The following is a 25,410-nucleotide window of genomic DNA, read 5'->3' on the forward strand; positions in this document are numbered from 1 at the left end:
ACCCGCTATTCCTACCCCACGTTCTAAAAAAACATTGTATCAGCAACTCCATCGAACCCGCACAATGATCACAACGTATAATAGGAACCGAGCATAATGCCTCCACATCCACTCGCTCTGACGATGACGATGGTCGTAATGCCAAGGTGCGTACACTTGGATGGCAATTATCCCTCCAGCAGTACCCGTGCCATACTGACTGCGAGGCTGGAAAAATGAACTTATGGTTTTTACTGACCCTTTCCTACTTACTCTATTTTTACCATTGTGACGGCATTCTTCCTCCTTCTGCTCTGTTCAGCTTTGTGTTTGTGTGTAAACACTTAGCAAACTCGAAAAGTACTTGTGCCAGAGGAGACGAATATCTACTTGCTGCCTGCACAATAAGTTTTTATTCACATTGCATGAGTGAGTACTGCTCGTAGGCATTCTGAAAGGGTTGATTGAATAATGGTTTCGTTGGTAAATATAGAAATTGTCGAGGATTCGATCGAATTAAAAGTATAAATGGTTTATACGTACGTAATCATATTCAGGTCACCACCATTGAAGCCGTACATGCATAGATCATCAAGCTACTACCGAGGATACAGTTAAGAACATCTTTGTATGAACTTGTCATGCATATTTAAAACAATGGCAAGACTTGAATAATTACGGGTACAGAGATGTATCGGAATAATGTGGTTGGAATGAAAACCCTTTTCCACTAGCGGAAGAGGTGCGAGGATGCATATTGCAGCAGTCGACGTACAAATGACCGAGTCAGTTGGCTGGTTATAAAGTGAAACCCGGATGGGCTGACAAATAATCATAATGAGAATATGGTGCGGTGCAATGTGTGCAGGGAAAAGGAGACTATGAATTCCGAAATGTACCATATGGACATTTTGTTGGGGAGCGAGAGGGTGAAAACACCGGTGCGGTATGCGGGAAAAATTTTGTCGGTAGTCGGTTACACATACAACTGGGTCATTCCTTCCCGAGCTTCCCACTTCGTCGGACGGAATAATAAGTTACCGTGGTAGTAATTTTTACTTTCAATCGAATCATTCCATCATAAATAAATCTAAATTTCTGGGTACAAATTTCGAAAAAAATTTCTGTGAAAATGTCAACCACGCAAAAGTACTCGTCGTCCCCGTACTCGAACAACAGCAACTGCAGCAACATACTCCAACCCAAACGTCTCAATGGAGTTTCCACTGCGACTGGAGAAACTGGGGGGCTTATCGTCCCGAGAAGAATCTTGGGACAGAAAGGACAACTCCCCGTGAGCCAACTGAGCAACCAGCAACTGACCACGTTGCTCAAGAACAGTCCTCTCCTTCCTCCTCTGGAGGGATTCAATAGTGGAACTACCGGTGGGGAAAGTGGTGGTGGTCACATCAGCCACTCAACCGCACCCAAACGAGCCCCCACCACCATGGCCAAGCGGAATGCTCGAGAGAGAAATCGAGTGAAACAGGTTTGTGTCCTCTTTCCTTGAGACTACTTTCTATAGAAATTGCTTGTATTTTGGTCACCTCGACTCTGCCAAGTCATGAAATCTTTCCTTAAGGTTGACCCTTGCAACCATTATTTTATTGTGTTGATAATGGACCGTTCCGGTGGCGGTGCAACATATCATGCACCCATTGTTGTCAACCGAAGGTAAAGAATGAGACGACCGGGTAACATGGTGGCAAGTTGTGCAAAAGTGCAGCAAGTGAGGGAGGAGATGCATACAAAAAAATCTCAAGTTGTTCTTTTCAAGGAGTGGGTGGGTGTCTGCTTGGTGATTATTGTCACTGCACTCGGTTTACCTGAATGGAAAAAGAAAAAGTTCCTTTTCTCAATTTTTACCCATTTCCAACAATGAGCATGAATTTCAAGGGTCCTCTTCAAGACGGGCACAAGACAAGCACAGAAATCAATAGATGCAACTACAGCTTAGCAAAGACCTACCTCGAATTCGCCCCTAATTTCTCCAACACTTTAAAAAATACATTTTTTTTTCATGAACAAACGGGTGATATCATAGCTTCTCAATGAAATCTAGAGTAAAAATCTTTCCAGTTGTAGAATGGATCAACACACCACTTCTCAAAACTCAAGTGCTAGAACTGAATACATTTCGTGACCGCGTTTACGTTTCCATTTCTGCTCATTTTCCAAAAATAGTCGAGTATGGAAGCATTTAATTGAATATAAAACTCTCTTTTTCTTTCTCTTCCTTGCTTCCTTTGTATCGGATCCGGAGTGTTTTTACAGTTGTTGTTTCTGACTCGAGTTGTTGTACTGCATCTTTCAAGTGCCATTACCCAAACCCACTCTCGAGATTGAGACGGGGAACCCTGCCACCATGACCTTTCAATCCAAAGAACTTTCTTTTGATGATATGATACACTGAATAACTCGCCTGAGAATAGTATTATTTTTATTATTATTACTCTGATTTCGAGTTTCAACCACTTCATCTTTTTGTTCTCCGAGTTCACGTCCAAGTTCAACAAATGTGAAGGTCTTTCTTCTCCTCCACAACTTTTTGATACTTTTATCGCAAAGCTTGGCCCAGGCCACCCAGTTTTAGTCTCGAGTTGTGTTATTTTTACGAACAAAACAATTTGGATAAAATTTAAAATAACTCAATGTGCATATTTGAAGAGCTTTTTTGATACAATGAGAGAGAACTCAATGTTGAATTTAAGTACATGGCCGGCTGGGCAACGGTACATAAATCTAAAAGCAGGCTTTCAAAATAATAAATTTGATATACATATTTTATAAAGTCTGACAGTCAAAGTTTACATAAAAAAACAGCTTCGAGGTCTCAAATTCCCTCTTCTTGTGTCTTCTCCATTTTCACTTTTATTTTTAAAACTGTAACATTTCTCATTCATTCGTGATTCAATTTTTCCATTGCATCCAATTGTTGAGTGAAAATAGGAGAAAAGTTTATAAAAAGCTGGGAGTGAACAATAAGCATGAAAACCTACATATAACAATACATATGTAACTTGTGACAGTACAAGAGCACGCACCCAAGACACATAAGCAGTAAAAAAGCGCAAGTTTGTAAACCGATACTGCACGTTGCCTTCGTAATAAGGAGGAAAAAGTGTAACATTTGAGAATTAAAAGGCGACAACAAAAAGTTTGCAACAAAAAGTTGAATGAATTTTTGTGAAGAGTTTTTTTTTCAATGAGTTTGAGTGAGTGAATGGACCACTTTTTTATTGTTGGAGGCTCTCATTCTTACTTCCTGCATCTACAGGAGGAAGATTTCCACTATGACTGCAGATATCTATGGCACTCGACAGTCCGAAACCCATTTTCTCCTTGTATAAATCGTCCTGTCTTGTTCCTCCGAGGTTAAGTCGAGTTAAAAGTTTCCCAAAACTATTCCATTGCTCCTTCTTGATTGTTACAAACCATTCCATTATCTCCTTTCCTACTCATTAAATGCATCATCTTATAACCAGGAACCTTACTTTTCTCCGTTTTGCCCATTACGTAACGTAACAATGCCATGAATCACATTCATAAATGAGTTCCAAGTCCATCCAGTAGTTATTTAGTAGGCGAAGAATGGGCAGCAAGGCAGGGCACGGAGTAAATGTATTTGTTGTAAAGTGACCCAAAACACCGTCCCATCATTATACGAGATTGTTCTCACCTGTGAAGTAGCATGCACCCCAGAAAAGAAAGGTCCACGACGAAGTCCAGGCCCCAGTCAGTCAGAAGAAGAAGAAGAAGCGAGCATTGATGATGCAAAGTGATACAAGAAAAAGAATCCAGTTCGTAACAATGAGCATGAGACCTGCGACTACTGACCTGATCTGGACTGGCGCCTGCCATGGGAAAAACCAGCCGACCTTTACATATGTACATACGTACGGAGATAGTGCGCTTTCTTGTGCATTGTGCAATTTCATATCATCAACAGTCGGTTTGGTTGGCTCAAATTCAAAGTTTATAAGATTACGAGATATAACAATTGAGAGAAAGAAAGTGAAACATGGAAAAGCAAAATATAGTGTTTCAATTTTGAATTCAAACCTTCAATCAAATTTTTGAATGGATGTTTATCGCCCGGCATTGTTTGTTACTTGCTCTTTTTCAGGAGCCATTCATTATCTTGAACCGTATGGACTTTTATACAAAGAAAAATGATCAAAAAGCTGCACACCAACTTTACAAGTTGTTGGACTGTGGTGATTTTTGTGTAGAAAATTTCTACCGTAAAGTATCTGATGACTGGATTTGCCTTCCATATTCTTGGTCTTGGAACCAAATGTAAAACAATCTGCGCAATTTCGTTCCGAACTTTGGAACTTTGGACAAACTCGAAGTATTTGCCTTCTTCTTTAAACAAATTTAACATTCATGCATTCAAATTGGATTACCGTGCATGCACACATTTATTTTGTACATTTATTGTCTCCAGTTGAACCTATGTGTCAACAAATCTTGACAATAGCTTGGCTCTGGTAGAACACTTGTTGAACGGACTCGTGGAAAGAAAAATGTCTCAGAAATTGTAAAGTGTTCTCCTCTTCAAAAGCTTACAGTGATAGTATTTTGATAAAATGCGACAAAATGCTCTCTTTCTTTGCGACAATAACAATATGCATATTTATTTATGGGATATCTTGAAGAGTGAATTTCATGTTTGTTGATTTTATCCATTGTCCTCTCTTTCGTAGGTGAACCAAGGCTTTCAAACGCTCCGTCAACACATTCCAGAAAGCTACCGGATGAAAAAGATGTCCAAAGTTGATACTCTTCGCTGTGCTTTGGATTACATTCGAAATATGAAGCGAGTTCTGCAAGATGACGAATTCAACGATGTGGGGTCGTCCACCATGATGCTGCCTTTGCGATCGGGGGACTCTGTTTCCCCATCGTCCACATCCATCAGTTTCTCCTCGGAGGATGACGACTATTTGGTGGCCGCATTCTCGGGTGACTTTACGTCGACGAGCCATGCCAGCTCTCCGCTCGGTGATCAGACCGAACTGCAAAACAAAAGCGACCTTTTTGGATCATCGAGACTTGTTCTTTCGTCGTCTTCTTCTTCTCCTCCGACGGGTTACAATGATGAAAACAATGATGAAAATCTGCATCTTGACGTGAAATTGGAGCAAGACCAGGAAAGAGCGCATTGCTACGAGCAGCAGGGAATTTGTGTCTCAAATCCTCTTATCGTTATGGTAGGACAAGATCCAACAGCAGATCTGGATGAGACGGACAACCGAGTATGAAAAAGGTGGAGATGGAATATATACATATCTATTTAGTACAGTGAACCAGTAGTTTGTAGAAGAATGGGTTGGTTGAGACGACGCGAGTCCAAATCAGTATCTGCTCTCAGTTTTCCCTAAGGTATTATTCTTTTAGGACTAATCTTCTGCAGGGTTTAAGCCACATTATTATCAATACATATCTAAACATAATAATTATTAGCATAATATAGTTAGATAAGTGTATTTTAATTAACGACTTTTGCACCTTTCTCACTCTAAATCTAGTCGCACACTAAATTCATGCAATTTCCCAATGCCAAACATACACTGCAATTTTCAGAACCGAGTATTGAATAATTTATTAGGTACAAGCACATTTATTTATAATGCATAGTTCAACTAGTCAGAAAAACTTGCACAGCACTGAAATTTCTAGGGTATTGTAATGACACAAATGCAAATTAAGTTACCACTTTCGTCTAAACTATGTAGTAATGATTTTCAAATATTTGCATTGCACTAATTTGGCTTTATCACCCACTTAAACCCGCACTTGGAGGGGAGGAGGAGGACGGCACGTTAAACATATTCTTACGCAGCAGCAGCCACGAGAACAAATATAACAAACAGGGTTTAAATAAAGCTGAAACGCTTATTCTGTAAATAGCAGCAGCCAACAAACACCAAGTGTAAACTAGCACCAATTATTGTGAATGTATGCGTATTCATGCAATTAAGATATCGAGCGAGGGCCAACACGATAACGGCACGATTATCTCTAGAGATTTTAACTTGAAAATATTTACACACAATTACACAGAGTCTAATTTGTAGCTAAATTCTCACAATTATGTATTCCTCTCCTGTCAGGATTTTGTGTTAGTTTTACGTTTTGATATTAATTTGTACCTGTGACCTAACCTGGACTTTAGTACAAGTACGTGGTGAGTTGTTAGAATAAATAGTAATACAGTCGTGGCGAATGCCTAAAATAAAGTGTAATTAGTATGTTGTACTTAATTTTAGCCGTATGTATGTCTTAGTAGCACCAGTTCTACATAGCAGTAGTAGAATAGCTAATTTTTGTTGTCATGATATCACATCATCATTATCATCATAGTAAAAATAAACTCAAACTAAACGAAACGAAACTTGTGGTAAAGTCATCTCCAATAATTTAACCGTCCATCCAAATCTTAACGAGACGACAACATCATCATCCTAATTAGTAATGATCGCAGATTAAAGTTTACCCTTTTCAAATTTTGAAACATTTTCATCACCGGAGAAAAAAAAGATGTCTCACTTTTACTTTTTACCCAATTATTTATTTACTTACCTCCTTCTCCTATAATTTAAGACGCGATGTGAAGAAGCGATTATTTTGCCTCTCTCTCGCGTGAACAATATGTTACACACATTCCTTCCCCAGAACAATAATTTCCTGTAATGCTCATCCCAAACTCGACATTGTTTACTTTCTTAATCTGCAAGGAAAGTAAAAGTTGAAAAGTAGTCACGCAATGCAAGGCACACCACTCGTGCCATATCAGAACCCTGCTGCACATCAGACAGACCCCAATTACAATCACAACAATTATCATTATCGTATGTGGTGTGTGGTGGTATTGTTGTGTTTGCCCTGTTCAAACAAATTATCGTCACATCGACATTACGTCGTCTTGTAGAACCTCCGGTCCTGTTGGTTTTCCTCCTCTAGTAAAACACGTAGATAAATGCTTATATCGAGAAGTGGGAGTTAAGGGAAGTCGTTCTAATTTTGGCTTTCTTGGCTGTGAGCGACTAATCGTTGTTAAAAAGTGTACTCAAAATTATATCATGTACACACGTTCGTATTTAGGAAGGGTTGTGTTCAGGTGGCTTTTTTGTCTCGTAACCGATAAGACCGACCGATATTGTACTGGATAGGAAACAGTTTTGACTTTTTAAACTTTAAAAAACCGTCGTCTTTATTTTTTCTTTCGTCATACGGCACAATAACTTTCGACTTCCTTCCTCCCTTGGAGAGAATTGCTGCATGATTCAGCGATTATCGCGAAGCAAAGTGTCACTCAACTTGTCTTCGCTTGTCATGTCATGACCAGCCTCAATCAATACGCGATTCGGTAATCCCAACCTTTTTATTCGTTTCCTTTGAACCGTGAAGTCAAAGTTCGCCGATGATCGTTTCTCTGTCTGCTTCTCAAATTAAGTCATGACTGAAAAAAGAATAAGTTTTTCATAAATTTTTCATAGTCTGCCCGTCATAATGAAAAATACTGCAAGTGCCGTCAATTAGTTTGAGAGAGGAGACTTATGCATATGAAAGAAACAGATGTGCGGTGTGATGAGAAATGGAACACACATTACCCAATTAATTAAAACAATGAAAATTCGGCCGACTCGAAAGAGTTAAGAGTCGGCTATTACTATACTTGAAACCTAATTTTACTACTACGAATTTTGTTAATCTATTCAAATGATGCGTGCACATCCGTTACGTATTCATTGGAGGGCACAAGTGTGGATGGCTCATTAAAGGCGAGGTGCCTAGGACAATAAGTGCCTCCAGGCCCGGTGAATCATCGACTTTTACCTGGACAGATAAATCACGGACTCGCCATATGCCACCGCGTGGCTGCTGACAGGACGGAGAAGAAAATCAACTCGTGACTCCGTCTCAATGAGCTTTTCCTCCGATAGATAAGCCAAGGTGCCAGATGTAATGGCATGCATGCAGATAAATAAATGGATGAGGTGGAACTGAACATTATTGTCCGGTGTGGGACGGAAATGTGGCAGGTCTTGAACTACAAGTACACATAATTTGATGACGACGTTAATTCGCCTCACTTGTTGGCGGTATTACCACTTAACTCGTGAATTCAAGCATTCACCTCATTAAATGGCAATATTGTTGCCAGATGAGCCAAATTTCTCAACAGAGCATGCATGGCCACGCCACCGATTGGCAACCGACCAGCAGCCGGCCGGAATTGCATATGGGTAATTTGTCACTAATTATAAAATATCAAGAAGAACGGGACCTTGTTCGACTCGTCATGTGCGTCAAATTACGATAACACGTATTTCAAAACCAATTTTGAATTAATCCACGAACCCTCGTCGCAGGTTGTTCCCCTTATTTTTTATTATGAGACGGCTGCTGCTCCAGATAACTGAACGCCTCCTGCCTGCCTGCCTGCCCTCCTTGCTTAATAATAACGTTGACGATTTTGGACAATAGCAATTATCCTGCTCGTTCAGTCATTTATTCCGGCTTTACATGTATTCGATTGGCATCATTGCACTTCACTCACTGTGCATACGGACATACCGGGACTGCTGCGTGCAGATGCTTCTGTGTAAATAGAAATAATTGTTGACTTACATTTCATTATTTGTGTTTTAACCTTGTTTAACGAAAAGTCAATAAGTGTAACGGCAAAGTTTTTTTTTGAAATGCTTGACAAAATAATTCCGCTATGGACAAATACATTTCACATACATCTTGCACAAAGTAGCGTCAGTCCCTATTCAGAAAATCGTTGTCCGGCCTTTTATTCTCTTTCTTTCGTACAATTTGTCTCTCTCATTTGACCTGGAGACTAATTATTTGTCGCGCTGCTGCAACAATAATATATAGTTCACAACAGATAAAGAAACAAGTCAAGATTCATTATTTGTTTGTATTCTTATCTAAAGTGGAAGCAATTCATTCAGAAATTGGGCTAGTTGTTGTCATTCTATTGTCTTGTTACCAGGCGGAGACAAATTGGGGGCCTGCTTCTCGTTGTCCAAAAACTCTTTATCTCATTCTTTACTTGGACGACGCGGTGATGATGACATCAACCAGAGCAGATTTGGATCTGTACCAGGAGCAGGGCACAAAGACGAGTAAAGTGCAGATGCATGGAAAGACAAAACATTTTGAAAAAAGGCATGGCCACATCGGTCGGACTTGAAATGGAACCACTTCCGATTGTAAATCTTTCCTCGTCGTTGTCATCGTTGATAGGTTTATTAGCCAGATTACCGTGATGCCACGGTTTGGTTTGGCTTTTGGTGCAGAATTGAATCTGTCTCTCATTCCTAAGCCAAGATCAAGGCGAAGTCACAATTTTACGAACGAGAAGGAAAGGCCGGTGAGCAGGATTAGAGCGGATATGGAGAGAGGAGAATGCAACTCTTGAAGGGCCCGTGTCGTCGCCGTACGTACGAAATGTAAAGAACAGCATGATACCAACAAGACATGACCGGCTGGTGACAACCGGTACGCGTTATTTATGTAAGAAATTTTATGCTAGGAGACGTAATGTGTTAGTGGTGCTGAATTGGTTGGAAATTTGTGCCTACAAAATCATGCCGAGTGAATTAGATACCGAAGTTTTAACCTGTTTCAAATTAAAATTCTAATTTCTTGCACCTGATCAAGATTGTCATAATGATAGCGTGAAATAAGGGCAAAAAACGTGCCTTTAAAGTACTTTGTTCAGTCGAAATACCACAACTGCAGAACAATTTGATGGAACATGTGGTCAAAGAATTTGGGTTCATGGGGTCTTAACGCACTGCAGAAAAAGATGGACTTGGAGCAAGTTTTTGTCCAAAACATCAACATCAGCAAAAATCAACTTCCTTCCGTCTGTCATGCTATTCAGCAGTATGTTTCTTATTAAACGTGGTGGTAGACTTCCTTCCTTCACCTAATGAGCCCTTTTTAGATGGAAAAGGGTGGATTATGTTATCACCGTGAGAAATTTAAAGGCTTCTTCTGCGAGCCATTTTTATGACTTACTTACATACTTTGTTATTTAACTAGTCTTACCCAGGATAAGATTTTAGTGAACACGATAAAATACCAATACGAATCTAGTTACATACGTACTCACAGCAGAAATTAAGAGATAACTCATCCCCATAATATCCTAATTTTGTATATGCATGTGTGCTCATTAATTCCTCCTTGCCACTTTTTACTCGGCCCACTTCACCATTAATTTAAGTCTTGCACAATAAAAAAGGAGGAAAGCGGAAGGAAGGAAGAATGAGACTCTGGTGAAAAACCTGTGTTCCGGAATGTATTTGCATTATCACACCATTCACGGGCAGTGGTGGCAGATGTTGTGGGAACTCATTAGAAAATTTCACCGTCCTCGTCGTCCCTCCTTCCAATCCACTTCCACAATTTAGTACAATGGGGAAAAATATAAAGGGGAAAACAAAATCGGAGGGAATTTATGGCATCACACAGGTACATGCCAGAACGGGTCGGAATATTTTACGTGGTGTGGCAGGTTTTTCTCCTTTTTCGTGTCCAGCAGACATGTGGATATTACAAACTGGTAAAATTCTCACCAAAATTCTTAATCCTACTTCCTCAACAATATTCTGGGGATCGAATAATTGGGATTAAATTGTGGGAACGAAATTGAAAAAAAGATGCGACCCTTGACAGTTCATCCGGGTAAAATAACGGAAGTAACCAGTGGACTAAACGAGGTTGTGTACATAATATAAACAGTTTTATGAACTTTGATCGGTAAACAAACTCACGTAGGTACCCACACATGGAGAGGAGTGAGGTACACAAATAAGCACAAGTGACATCTCCAAAATCCAATTAAACTTGAGATTAAGCGTAATTGGTAGTGAAGGAGGAAGAGAAGGAGGGGTGATGAGATCGTATGTTTATGATACTTACCATGTAAAAAGTTCACTCTGGTAATAATAACATGCCTGCAAATCGAACATAATAACACAGACAATTGTATATACAACAACCTGGAAATTTTCATGAGGGTTGTGGACATTGACACAAAATTAAGCCTTTTGTTTTTCTTCCTCATTTGCCAATCTGACTCAAGTACGAAGACATCGAATATGGATTTGGTTCGAAAACAATAAAGGAAGGCTTTGGATTGGAATGTCGAGACGAAAGTTTGGCTCATCCACCGACTTGTCAGGATCAGTCTAATTCTGCAAGTAAATGGCTTTGAGGCGAAGAATAATAATGTTCACAATCCTGTAATTAAGACAATTTGTCTTGTTGCACTTTGCATATTTGAACTTTTTCCTCGCCTTGTACATAAGTAGTCAAATAAAGTTTATTAATATGTAACCAAAAATAGTATTAATTTGATGGCTATTCCTACCTTGCAATATTGAGTTTTTTTGTATTTTCCTGGACACTATATTTGCTTAAGCATCGTATTCTACCCAAATTTTGTCCTCTGTTGCGCAATATTATTACTGAACAAATTTATATAAGCTGTTCGTGATATGTGGACTCCATTATCAAAAAGTTTCACAATTTTCCACGTCGTGTGAGGTTGAGCATACACAGAACAAATGTGTTGTTTGTTGCTTATGGAAAAATATGTGTCAAAGACGTTCCTCCGGACAAACCCACCATGCGAACAATATCGAAAGGATGGAAAATATTTTCCAAGATTAATTATGTGGTGGTGACACTCACTTGGTCGACTCATGACTTATTCTTAAAAACATGTTAATCCCTAATTAATTTCGTCGTGAAATCACGATGGGATTATCTCCGATGGAAAATGAAAGAGAGGAGTGTTTCGTGGAGGTGTGTCATTGCATCACGTCTGCAGCGTATGGAATATGTACGAGACTCTGAGAGCACACATTCTTAGGTAGTAAGTAAGCATTTGATTACGAAATCCAGGTTGTGTGGTGTGTGTCAGCTAAACCAATAGGTTAAGAAATCATGGGGAACAAATGAATTAGTTGTCCAGGCTGTTCTGGTGATGCAATAAGAATAAGACGCCGTGCATTTAAAGGTGAAGCGATTATGTTATTGACAGGTTGATAAGCAGAGAAAAATATACGCGAGGAACAACAGCTTCCAAATAATTCTTGGCAAATAATAAGATGATCTTCTTATGGCAATTAATCCCGAATATGTACCTACTGAGGCCGCGTATAAAAAGAAGTCACAGCAACACCAGTCTCATCATCAATCTCTGAGCTATCTGATCAAGAGCAACAACAATTTGTAATAGCAAATTTGTTTAAGAACACCAAACGAATTATCAGCATATCTACTGTAAAAACCACATATTTACTACAAAATCTCAAGATGAACACTTTTTCGGGTTTCTCGAGCCTCATCTTGGTGCTGATGGTGGGAGGTGCCTGGAGTCACAACTGCTCCAACGTGGTCGAAATCGAGTCCCAGGGCCTGCTCAACTACTTGGCGAACGTCTCCTTCATTGCACCACACAACTTTTCCGGCGAATGGGTCATGGACATGGCGACTGATGTCGAGTTCACTTTCCTCGGGGTAAGCATTTAATAAACATTTAACTTTAATTCCCCATTAAATTATGTGCAGACTTGAATAAATATTAAATGACAATTTCTCCTGGTTTTTCAGGGGTGGAGCATTTGGATCAGCAACAACCCGACGCAGGGAAAAGCCCTGTTCCGCAGTCGCAAGGACGACGTCGAAATCAAAAAGGGGGATTTGGTCACCTTCCGTTTCCGCATCTCGTGGTTTAAGGGCGAACCCCAGCCCGAGGTCATCAGCTTGGTTTGGGACGGAGTGGAAATCTGCGCCGACAATGGGAAAACGGTCAAAGACATCAAGGCCTCCAGGGCGAGGAGAACGTTGGACAACAACAGACAATCTCGAGGTGGTCATCGCAGACGGATGAGACTTAATGTGAACTAAACTTTTAAAATTACATGGTACAATTTTCTAATCCTGCATAGTATTAGCAGTCTTGTAACAGTTTTTATACTCTAGAATTTAAGAAAACTACGAAAATATTGTCAATGCTATATCATTTTATAACAAAGTAAACTTTATTTTTTATGATAATCAAGTATAGTAGTTGTTCCTCTGTTTTAAAGGTACTTGCATTTCATATATGGAGTAAGACATTCATACATAGATTGCATATTGTACTACATGCATTACATATATACACATGCACATACATATGTACGTAGTAACAGCACGAAATACTTTAGGTGCAAAAAAATCACCAGGCCTTGTCATAGATTTGCTGAAAATCAGAACCATAATTTAAGGTTAGCATGCAATACCACAATTAAAATTATGTGCATGTGTGTTTAGCCTCACCATCAAAATTAAAGCAGTAGCAATAATACGAACACGGTGGAGAACATCTAATTCAGGCTGCATAGAAACTACAGCTTTTGAACGCTTCGGAACCGCATTGATTCTTCCAATGACGTCTCCCGACTTTGTGTGAGTTACCTGCAAAACGTTAATAACATGAGGAATATGATATCATTTGTAGGTATAATTTTGCACAAAATTTACCAGAAATTCCGAACTTTTCTCAATCTGTTGCATTCTAGCTGCTTGAAGTCGAACGGTTCTATCCTTGGTAAATATTTCCACACAAACGGGACCCGCTTGGCCATTCTTCTCGTCGACGATGACCTCTCCCAAAATCTCCGCCCATGGCGATCGTATAGAGAATTGCTGCGAAAAGAGCATCAATAGTTGTCACAATCAAGCATGCTAAATACGATATGGTGAGTGTAACACGAACCGACTCTCCTGTTTTAAGAATGCTGAAGACTGTGTCCTCCTCCAAATCTTGAATAAGCATGTAATTGGAATCTTGAGGAGCAGTTACAGTGGTAAAACTTAGTGCCTTGAAATTGTCAATAATTTCAAACTTTCCTTCATCTGAAAGTTACATATAACAAGTTAATAATTTGAAAAATAAATGATAAAGGTTCGGCTCCGAGTGCATGTGGGATTTCCAATTTTTTTTATGCTGGAAAATTTTGCACGGGAACATCGCAGAAATATTTACCTCGATCCACTACCTCACATATAACATGTCACCGTATAAAACCCACTCTTAAATTTGTAAGTATATCAAAAGTCGCCCATTTATAAACCAATCTCCATTATTTTTGGTTTTGTTATATGAATCAGAACAAAAACCAAAATCACTTATGAGCCTTAATTTTTTATAGATACCAGATTTGAAAATTTGATTACAATCAAAATCAAAAGGATGTAAATTTGAAGAACACAATTCTCTCTCGAATGAAAAACTTTGGTCGAGATAGTCGGATCCAAAAACCTTGGTTCAGAAGATAAGGTCATGGTCGTAATTAATCTTGTAATTTGAAACATTTTTCCGCACACTCACTCCTTGGATTGCGGGGAGTGGCAAACACACAATGTTAATGCGACTTTATTCGGTGTTTTTTTACCTCCTCTTAAAAAACCTCACAATTTGCAACTTGTTATTGCACATTCAATTCCAAAATAAGTTTACCAATTTTCGTTAATTTTTTTAATTTGTTACCTTTATTATGCTTAATCTTTGCGAAATGGATTCGCATAAAAGCATTCTTCGCTTCTTCTCCAGGGTCTGCAGTATTCTTAATCATTTTTACGATCCGATCTTTCACAACCACAAAACTTTTGCTGACAAATTAAAATTATAAAATGCAAACGTGAAATAAAATAACGGCGAAAAAAACCGACACTGAAACCGTCAACACTTCAACACTTGAACTATGTATGTACAAGTTGAGTGATGGGATCGAGGTGTGATATGTATGTGGTTAATTCTGCACTCGAGAAACACAGCGATAGATAACCGCGAGGGGCCCAAGGCTGCTGATAAGGTGCTTATAAAATGGATCGCTTTAACCACTTGATGACACACTGAGCAAAATAGTGACAAGAACGAACCTTGACTAAGAATTATTATTAAATGATGGTTTTTTGTTATGTTATGTTATGTTCCTGCTTTTCGCAGATATCTCGTCACCCTGTTGGATGATAAGCTTCAGTGTGACGACCCCAGTTTTAGTTCCATCTACATAATCCTTCCTGTCAAACGGTTAACTAAACATGGTGATGTCATAAATGAAGCTATGTAAGTAAGCAAGTAATGCATAAATATGGGACAGTTCAAACTAAACCCATGCATGGACGGATTTTTTTTTTGCGAGGCATTCCATGTCTCTCAAAGTCAACTCATATTTCCGTGTGCTGCGATAACTGCACACACACAAATCCCAGTTTTTATTGCCGACCGATTTTATTTAGTCATGCAATAGACGGCTTGTCTCACCGTTTCTCTTGCTCTCTCTCCGGCCATGCCAAAATATGCTTCGGCAACTAATAGCCGTCGAACAACAGGCCGTTTCTGTGTCAAGTTTCTCTTTATGCTGACTTTTGTATATCGAAGGAGGGATTTATTGGCAGAGTGGGGGAGTACATATCGGTTTTACCTCAGTGTATGTATGTATTATCGATATGTGTATGACATCGGATACATTTTTTTGTAACTGTAGATATCTCTTGGAAATTGCTGGAAGCATTCCATGCATGTAAATATGCTTGACCATTATTGAGCAACGGAGTGACACCTAAATTCCTAGAATGACATTATGGTGTGATATGTCTGTACATGACCTGTATTCATGTTCCAGTAAGGATAATGGTGTACATTGGTAAACTTCCTTCCACGTGCTTGGGACAGAAGTCGGTTGATAATACATATATAAAGTCTGGATAATGTGTCAAATCTCTTTTAGCATGTGAGCTTGTCCCTAAAATTGGCAAATTTTAACCGAAATGACAAGGATTTTGTTTATGGGTTAATATTTTACACAATAACAGAATACAAAAATTGTAAAAATCGAAATAAAAAACTGGATTTTTGATGAAAGTGTAAATTTAAAGATTGTGCTCCTTCTGAGTTTTTGTGTTCCTTTTACTGCATAAATGTACGACTTTGTTTGTATGTAAGTAGAATCTAAGAGACAAAGAAGAGGCTGTATCTAACATAAGTAATTACTAATTTAGCACGATTGGCAAAAATTAGACAGGTGAGATGATGTTACATATTTATTTGGAACAAAATTACGTGCAAAAACGTGACAACCTAATTTCACCCACTTTAAAAACCCCTTGTCTTCTTTCATTGTGACTATTTTTCCATTACGTAATAGCCCTTTCATTCATCGTCTCATTAAATATTATCATCGTCATTTTTACAACAAATTGGATTGTCATTGTTGATTTTCCAGGAAATGATGCACACTTGTGTGCCCGCAAAGAGCCTGGTGATGGAATATGTATGTAGTTTGGTATAAACTGTGTCCATCCCTTTGATCGCTTGGTTAATACTTATGCACTAAAAAAGTATACGCTTTCAATGCTGCTTTGACTTTACAAATGCAATCAACTTTAAAATTTATCAACCGTTTTCTCCTAATGATAGACAACGCAAAGTGACTGACTGACTAACAAGGTTATTATTCATCAAACCCCCAAAAGTACTCTTACCAGTTCAGTCCAGGTGAGAATTCTCATTCTCCCCAAACCAAAAATCATCACAATAATCACGCCACAATAATAATCATCCCCGAGTGAGGATGATGAATCCCGACCAGAAATATTTACTGTGTCGCCTCGAAAGCTGCTGCTGGAATGCTGCCGTTGTGGTCATAAATAATGATCGTGTTGGAGCAACACACCACTTTTTTATTGGTCTGACTGAGGTGTGATGGGATAAGTAAGGAGATAATGAGCAGGCACAAGAGTGAAAATATGCCCCCGGAGAAATAACGGTGTCATTTGTACCCCGGTGAGAAGGACATGCTTTAATGACAAGTAAACATGAGTGTGAACAACAACAAGGTTCGGGATGATCCTTACTCTTACAATACAAAAAAGAGCCCTGCGAGCAATGGCCCATCTCTCGTTCCATGCAAGGAAAAACAGATTCATGCCAAGAGATAGTCTCATCTCTTTCGTATCATTGTGCTCCAATGATCAAAATCTTGTCCTCTCTTCAGCTCATCTTATCTCATCTCTCTCTGTCTTACTTTTTGCGTAATCCCATCACAACGAAACATGCATTTGTATTAAGCTCGGGATACCTTCTCGAGGAGATTATTGACAAACAAAACAACTTGTTGAAAATATGCGAATGAAATCGTAAGAAGAAATGACATTTTTATCTAGTCTAAAATTTATGATGATTGTCCCCAAAGATTTTTTGGCTTGTAATCCGTCGGTTTCTGTTTTTTTTTCTAATTCCATCCCTCTCATCCCTGACCATCGCATTGTATTTCGAACTGTCTGATTCTCAGATCAAGGGCCAAGATTATTCTGGATAAAAGAGCCGAGGGAAGTCTTCCCGTGCATTCATCTCGCTCCTCGGGATGAATTTATATTTATACAGGGAACGCGCAGCAATCCTCATTCGTACAGGGAAGCAAAGCCGTATGATAATATTCTTCCTTATCTGTTTTCAATAATTCAATTCATCAAACAAAACCAAGATCTCCACATTATTCAAATTTACACGCTACCTTCATTTCATTCTTTCTTGGGCAGGGAGAACTGTTGAAGGTATCATTTCTCGACCCATGTCGGCAACATGTATGTACAAAAAGTAAACGGTACAAATTAGAGACTCTGCTGCATCTCTGTGGGATGTTATTGTGTGGTGTGAATTTATTGTATTTTATTTATTTCAACATCTCAAAAAATACATAAGATTGGATGCGCTGGACAAGTGAGATGGTGCTGTACCACTGATGATCAAACGTGAGAAGGACCCCCTTCCGGACGCCTGTCAAGTATCATGATAATCAACCAGCAGCCAGCCAGCCAGCCACTTATATCATGCAGTTGCCTTGTCTGTGATGACATTTTGATGAGAAACAATTCTCCCATCAGGTCATTTTTCATTAAATCCTGCATATAAATTTGTGGGACTCTGGCCACAACATGATAAAGGAGGCAGTGCACCTTGCCTGCTGATCAACCTCCAGCAGATCTTCCATTCTGTGGGTGTATGTATAGCGGTACTTTTCACGTAATGAATCAAAATTCATTAGAAGGGATTAAAACTGAATTTTTCAGCTGAGAAGAGCGTATCACCTTTTGCTTTGTGGTTTGGATCAATCCATCCATCCACAAGTTTTTAGAAGATTGTCAGTTGTTGACATTGATTCCCGAGTGTTTATATTTATTTGTGTGTGTGGAACATCTTGAAACTTAATATGCAAATTGATTGATACATCGAATCTTGATATGTGAATGACAAGCGGATTTCTTTGGAGAAAAATATGAATTGAATTATTCAGCAGTATCATTATCAGTATTATTATTTCGTGTGTTTTCCCTTGTTCCAAGAAAGACCCGTTCATTTCTCATTGTAAAGTAGATAGAATAGGGCATCAAGTCAAGGAAGGGCATGATCCTCCCCGTTCTTGGGGGACTCAAAGAAGAGGAGAATAGTTCAATTCAAGTGTGAAATGCTAACGGGAATCCATACCATGAAATTTCTGATGAGTACAAACAAACGAATTTTTACGAGGCCAGACGAGACAAGAAATGGAAATAAAGGAAGATTTTTTTTTATTCATTTCATTTATTTTACTTCTTAGGAAGACAATGGACAGAACCTGACCATTAATTCCCTTTAGATTCGGTCGGCCATTGTACGGACGCCTGAGCCTTATTCTTCTCGTGGCGTGGATGCTTGTCTGTCTCTCGTTTAATGTAATGCAATCCATGTAATTTCCAATTTTATCTTCTGCTTAATGCTGCCAAACGAATAGTTTTTCCAAAAAAATGTGGAAACCTCAATGGCATACTTATTTGGTAGTTTAGCTAGAAAAAAGCACCTTGTCTTGTTAATTATGTATTAGTATCCAGCGGCATAACTAATACTTGATGGCACCAACCACCCACTAACCACCGCAACGCAACGATACACTCAACCAGACTGGATTCTTTTTTATCAATAAGTCCGAGTTTATGATGAACTGTGGACAATTGGACAGGATGTGAATTAGCAGGGGACCGTTATGTTGTCCACAAACTTGTTTTTACCATCCCAATCATCAGCGGTGTATCTTTATCCCTTTACTTGCCATAAAATTTAGTGGTGGTGGTGGTCCTGTGATAATGTCGACTGCGATGATGATGAAGGTGTGTGTCGTTGGGTGGCTGTTTTCTATATCACTCATTCCTTGTTAACCTCACATTTACACACCTACAATTTCTTTAATTTGACGATAATAATGGATCTCGATCTCGACTCAAATCGGGCCCATTCAAATAATTATTTACAAATGCATACAGCACCGGGTGTTGTGGACAAGTGTTTCACTAATATAAAGATAAATGGTAAAATCGAAAATAAGCTAGAATTAGATTAGACTGACGGATTCGTGTGGATTCTTGTTCATGTTATCATTCATAAAAAAACCTCCAGTGACTGCGTATGCACAACCGTTACCGTAATTTTGGGTAAACTCCATCACATGTCGTATAGCTTATTTTTCCCTTCTACATACATATACGGACGTAAATAGATTAGAATGATTCACATTTTTTGAATAAACATCGATTGCACGACGGGAGGAGGAGGAGGACACCATTCATGCGCACATGTCAATGTTATCGTTCCACCAAAAAAAAATTATCTGTCGCGTATGAATGGAACCGTTATGTGTCAAAGTAAACCAATAATGTGCACTACCTTCTTCCGTTCTCCGGAATACGATAAACGCAGCTTAAAACCTGAAAAAATCGATAAAATAAAGTTTTCGATCGTCACAAATTCATGCTGATGTAATATTTAAATCAAGAATGTGCCTTAAAAACCAGACAGAACTGTCCGTTGGTGATCTGATCATCGCATGGACATGAGAACAATCTTGCTCCTCTTTATTCAAGGGAAACCATAAACACCACAAAACGGAAGTTTGTCCAAGAGTTAGACAATAAAAACCCCGTTTTGAATTGGATGAATTGATGATGGGAAAATTTTTTCTTTGCAATTCGACCTCCGTCTTTCCCAGTGGAATGAATGAAGGTGCGCATCATCATCCCATTGAAATTTTAAATCCCATTCGAGCAATAAAGTTACGTTCACTTGACAAACATCACTCACTCACATCACGTTTGAAATATATGTAATGGCTGCACTATCACTTATAAATACCCCTTTACGTACAAACTGTTGCTTAAATTAAAACGAGACGAGGTATGGATCAATTGAGCATGGAGTTTTTGGTCAATGAATTAATGAGGAGAATGTGCTCAACTGGAGCGAACAGATAAAAATGCATTTCCGGTGTCTTCAATTGAATGTCCGTACCACAATACCGTTCTCTTCGGCTTTATTGTTCAGTAAAATAATGAACGGGGATACGATACGACTCGGTTTCAGAGACGTAATAATTCCCAATGATTTAAGGCAGGTCATTGAAAAGGGGATCAGTCCGTTACGTCGATCGAGGCAAAAGTCAGTATCATTCAAATCGTATCTCGAATGAGAACGTAATACGATTAAGTATATTAAGTTGTCTTTTGTGTTGGATGGAGAAAGGGTAGCAAAGCAAGGCAAGAAGAATAACTGCCAAGGTCTGAATCTTGAGATGAACTTAGCTTTTGGTATAAATCTCAAGAAAGGATTCTTGTGGGATTGGGCATGTTTAGACATACTTGATAATGCTCATAAATTACTCGCAATAAATAACCCTTAATCTAGTGAAGGCAAATGTTGTGACATAAATACGTATCCAGGTGGGTGAAGGAAAAAATGAGGACAATGAGGAAGAAGAAGATTATCAAAAATGTACGTAATCTATTTGACGTTTCGCATTAATTTATAGGAATCTATTTCTGTGGAAAGTCTAGACTTGTGCAGCAATCTCAAACTCCCACGTTGGAAAAATTAGGACACGTTTATATAAAAAATAAGACGAATAAAGCATTTTATTAACTTCCACTTAGAAAACTGGTGTAAAATGTGGAGGTTTTGTCATATATATATTTCCTGAAAATGCAATTCCAGAACACACGCCGATACGAATAATTTGACACCCAGATCGATTTGTACGTATGTAAACGCTTACATATGTACATTGGGCAAAACAGCACTAAAATCTCAATTACATGGGTGAAATTGGTCATTTTGCGCTTCACCATCATCTGCAAGTCATAGTTCGATGAGGTCAGTCAAGTCTGCATTCATCCGTTCCAAGAAAAAATAATAATTCCTGACCCCTGGACGTGGTGTCCTTCACATTCACACCCCACACACACTCACTCGCAGTAAATACGTACACCACACACGTCAATACCGGCATTATGATGGACACCCAAAACCAAGTCTGACTTTTACGGACGAACCCCAACATTGAAAAGAGAAAATTGCGTATTAAGAACAGTTAACCTTTGGTGGTTATTATTTTACTACCTTTGTTTTAATACCACAACTAGTCTGAATATTTACCAAGGGACGGATCGTGTGCCCAGCAACTTTTATTATGCCTTTGCTTTGAAATTAGTCATGGCCCGAAAGTCAAGGCATCGCCCCTTCACCTTCCCCAGAAAAACAAAGGGAGAAACCCTTCATTTCATGCGTGGATTTGTTAGCTCCGGTCTCATTTCTTGCTTAATACCAACACCAAATATTATGTATGCAGACAGTAATGGGAAATATGAGGACGATATAAACGTAACGAAGAGCAAAGCAATGGTAACAACGACGCAGATGAATTTACATTTTCAATTTCTCAAAAACAAATGAAAAATCAACTCGTACTCGGGGTCGTTAGGTAAAAGCACAAAAGAGGTCCAAGAAGATATGTGATTCGTCCAATCTAGTTGTTGTTGAGGTGTAAAAATACTACAAATCTACAATCTTTGACGGAGCCAATGTAATAATAACAATGTGTGCATATTCAACACTGGGAAATCACTGCCTTCAGGGACCAGAAGGTTCATTATGTCTAACGGGAATGGACATTACAATAATAATTTGTCACTGGCTACTACTATTTTTTGTTCTTGAGGTGCTGATTGGTTATACATACTTTAATTTGTGGCTGGAGCGTGAAATTTATAGTTTTTGCTCCATATTTCTTCTCACCAGAGTAGACTAGACCACATACACGATGAGAAAGGTCAGGTTCACTTATTTTAAATTATTGCTCGCCCAGCTATTTAAAACGGGCGACTAAAACATTGTCGTCGTTTATGGTGAGAAGATGTGTCGGTCGAGAGAAGGACCGGTTACTTGGATTATATGCTTGCCTACCTTTCTTTTAACCAAGACCCACGAAGCATATATATCGTTTGGAATAAAATTATCATCATTCTCTCCAAATAATGTCCTATTAGTTCTCTTTCATGATCTCTTCCAAATAAATCATGGCGAATGGATTCTATTGGTTTTACAGACTAAACTCACCGTGCAGTAGTTTATAATTTCTATGTCTGCTCCAAGTTATGGACGATCCGAGTGAGTTAGATTTATGTCGAGAAATGGACAATTTTTATTTGAACAAGGTTAAAGAATTCTAAAAGGAAAAGGTAGCCAACGTTAATATCGCATCGCGACTTACTACTCGTAAGTTTCCCTCATTTTCATAAAATGGCACTAATAGTTTGCCACGGTCTCAAAAATCCTGTTGAATTATTGCGTTTTTTCACTAAAGCAAAGTGAAGAAAATCCGTCCATTGAATGAGAACTGATGGTGTTTGTGGTGGTAATGTGTTGAGGCCACTTTACTCTTGGAGGAAGCATTCTTCTAATGTGTTTTCCGACCCGTTTTTGTTTAATCCACCTTTTTTGAGGTTTACGGGAACAAATGGAATATTTACTTTTACTTCATTAAAGAGGTGGAAAGTGAGTTAGGACGGGATCAATTAACTGGACCGTTTCCTTATTTTTTGAATCACCACCGTCGTCACCAGGCACTGCGAAGCTTTTAGGAAACAAATAAATTTACGAAAGGTGAAATCCATAAAATAAATCCATTGTAAATACGTCTTCTTGACTCATTCATTGTATTTACGAAATGGAAATGCCTTTGTTTTGGTCATCCTATTAAAGTGTGATTAGACCGGGAGGGAGGAGGTCGACGTGGAAGCAGTAAAAGCGCATGCAAGTCGTGTTGAAACAATTTGAATGGATTTGGAACAACTAATGCTCATAATCCAGCTTAAACTTGTAAGCGGAGAAAAGTGCGAGTGCTAGTAAATAGCAGATTTTGCAGGATTCGAAATCCCAACGGAGTAATATTTAAAACCGTTGACAAATCGTTCTGGCTCTCGTCCAGTTTCACCCGTCTCTTCTGGTCAGCTAACAAGTCTCATCTTACAATTCAATGACCAGTACTTTTAATTATTTGTGTCTTTAAGGAGATGAACCTGAGAGCGGTTGGATTTGACCTTGGAGAAACGGACACTAATCATAAGCCAATAAAGACTAATGAGATTTCTGAGAATATTCAAGAGCGAGTTCATCAACCGGATTAGAGAGTAGTCCATAGCAAACCACGGAGTTGTAATACCATCAAAATTTGTACTTAATACTTGACTACGCAATGATATCTTATAAATTTGGACCTCAACTCTGGGTAAAAGTTCAGTCCAGTTAAATTTTGTCAATTTATAATTTAACTTTTATTGCAATTATTTAGGTATTAGCAATCGCATTTGTGACTTTGACAATCATAATGCTCACTGAATCTCGAACCGTAGTTAATCCATCAACCGCTTCAATCTCCAACTCAAAACTGAGTCCAAGCGATGTGTTGAAATTGGTTCGAAATCCCAAGGGCATTTCGTCCAAGCACAGATATGAAGAATAATATATGAAGAAGAGACCCTTTACCTTCTCCTACTACGATTTCTACCTGTATTTAAAATTGGTGTTCAACCTGCAGCCACTAAAATAAGCAATCCTTTTAAATTGGTCATGTTCTCAGAAAAATAATAAACATCTAATCCACTTGAAGGTATGAATCATTTCGAAATACCAATATTTGTCTTCCTAGTTTGCATTGCATAATAGTTTCAGTTTCAGTAGAGGGTTAAAAAACAATCGTAAAATTCACTGACTGGAGATGACATGGATATTTGGTATTTAATTATTGAAAAAATCTGCATAACAGAAACTCGAGCTTGCCAAAGGAGTCCAAAGAAAGCCGCATATATCTATTTTACGTTTACAAATTTACAATTGCAATTTACACCTGACGACGCACGCCCACAAGGAAAAAAACTTGACGAGAGCAAGTTAACGGAAGTGTTGAGCTCAACTTTATTACGGAGATAAAACGCGATTACTTTTTTTTCCTCCAGATTAATAATTGAATTTGTTTCAAAAGAGATAATATTTTAAAATGAGACAAGTTCACGATCAAATTTTACTTGGCAAATTCGTATAATTTGAAGATTTTCTTAAAACCCAATTTTTCTTGGACATTTTTCTAATACAATACATTCTGTTGTGCAATTTACAATGGACATTTTCTTATTAGACACATACACCAAAAGTAATTGAGGGATGCACCACCACCAGAACGAAAAGGTAACAAAACCCGACGGGAAATTTCAATTATCATCTTGTAAACTAATAACAAACAAGGAGAAGGTTGTCAATTCATCTTGATTTGTATGTACCCAAAGGAACAATTGGTTTATGCAAATTGTCCCATAATTCTTTCACCCTTTCCTTTAGCAACTCTAAAATGTAGCATAAATATTCTCAAATGAGATGAAAGAGCTGGCCGATGTTGTTTCGTTAAAAAGTTTTGCATCCCAACAACACATTCGCCATCGTCTCGTCTGATATGTTTATGTGAGATGACTTGGAGAACGACCTTTTCGTCTTTCCAGCAGCATACATACTTTTGTGCACGTACATTCGTAGATACCACGAAGGAGAGCAAAGGAGGATCACATTTACGTAAGGACGAAGCCGGGTATGAAACGACACGCCGAGTCTCTTTTTTTACGAGTGAGACGAAGCATTTCGATCATTATGCCAACAATTCTTTTATTCAAATTGACTAATACCTTTGTGATGCATTATTAGTTCTGGGTTGGATTTGAATGCAGGCATGCAAATTTTTGGCATGTGCCACGCAATAATTTTGCAATTGTAGTCTCCTTCTCTGCATCAAGTGGGTAGTTTGTTATTTCTTTATGTCTGCCTGGAAATGTGCAATTTTTTATGCAAATTGTCTGGAATTAGAGATCCACACAGCCGCCGCCTGGTATCTCTGCTCCGTCATTATACCTCAATTTAATGCAGTTTTATTCTATTCAAGTTTCTTATTAATCATAAATTATCTCTGGTTGATTGTTCTTCTTGAATTGCACGCT

General features: G+C 38.6%; 3 protein-coding genes across 3 annotated transcripts; 2 read left to right on the top strand and 1 right to left on the bottom strand.

Moving 5' to 3' along the window:
- The first annotated feature begins 890 nt into the window (after positions 1–890).
- Positions 891–6,364, top strand: LOC118434662 (helix-loop-helix protein 3-like). The gene is made up of 2 exons (XM_035848701.1): positions 891–1,468; positions 4,689–6,364. Exons 1-2 carry the CDS (start codon positions 1,112–1,114, stop codon positions 5,244–5,246), a joined length of 915 nt encoding a protein of 304 aa, XP_035704594.1. The 5' UTR covers positions 891–1,111; the 3' UTR covers positions 5,247–6,364.
- Positions 6,365–12,195: 5,831 nt separating this feature from the next.
- On the top strand, positions 12,196–13,077 carry LOC110843864. Its single transcript, XM_022089912.2, has 2 exons — positions 12,196–12,537; positions 12,631–13,077. The coding sequence occupies exons 1-2, from the start codon at positions 12,334–12,336 to the stop codon at positions 12,925–12,927; spliced, it is 501 nt and encodes a 166-aa protein (XP_021945604.1). The 5' UTR covers positions 12,196–12,333; the 3' UTR covers positions 12,928–13,077.
- On the bottom strand, positions 13,040–14,994 carry LOC110843863. Its single transcript, XM_022089911.2, has 5 exons — positions 14,555–14,994; positions 13,781–13,920; positions 13,546–13,710; positions 13,342–13,479; positions 13,040–13,264 (listed from the first exon to the last, which is right to left on the bottom strand). Exons 1-5 carry the CDS (start codon positions 14,637–14,639, stop codon positions 13,241–13,243), a joined length of 552 nt encoding a protein of 183 aa, XP_021945603.1. The 5' UTR covers positions 14,640–14,994; the 3' UTR covers positions 13,040–13,240.
- Positions 14,995–25,410: the final 10,416 nt, after the last annotated feature.

Source organism: Folsomia candida, unplaced genomic scaffold (assembly GCF_002217175.1).
Source record: "Folsomia candida strain VU population unplaced genomic scaffold, ASM221717v1 Fcan01_Sc002, whole genome shotgun sequence".
Taxonomy (NCBI): domain Eukaryota; kingdom Metazoa; phylum Arthropoda; class Collembola; order Entomobryomorpha; family Isotomidae; genus Folsomia; species Folsomia candida.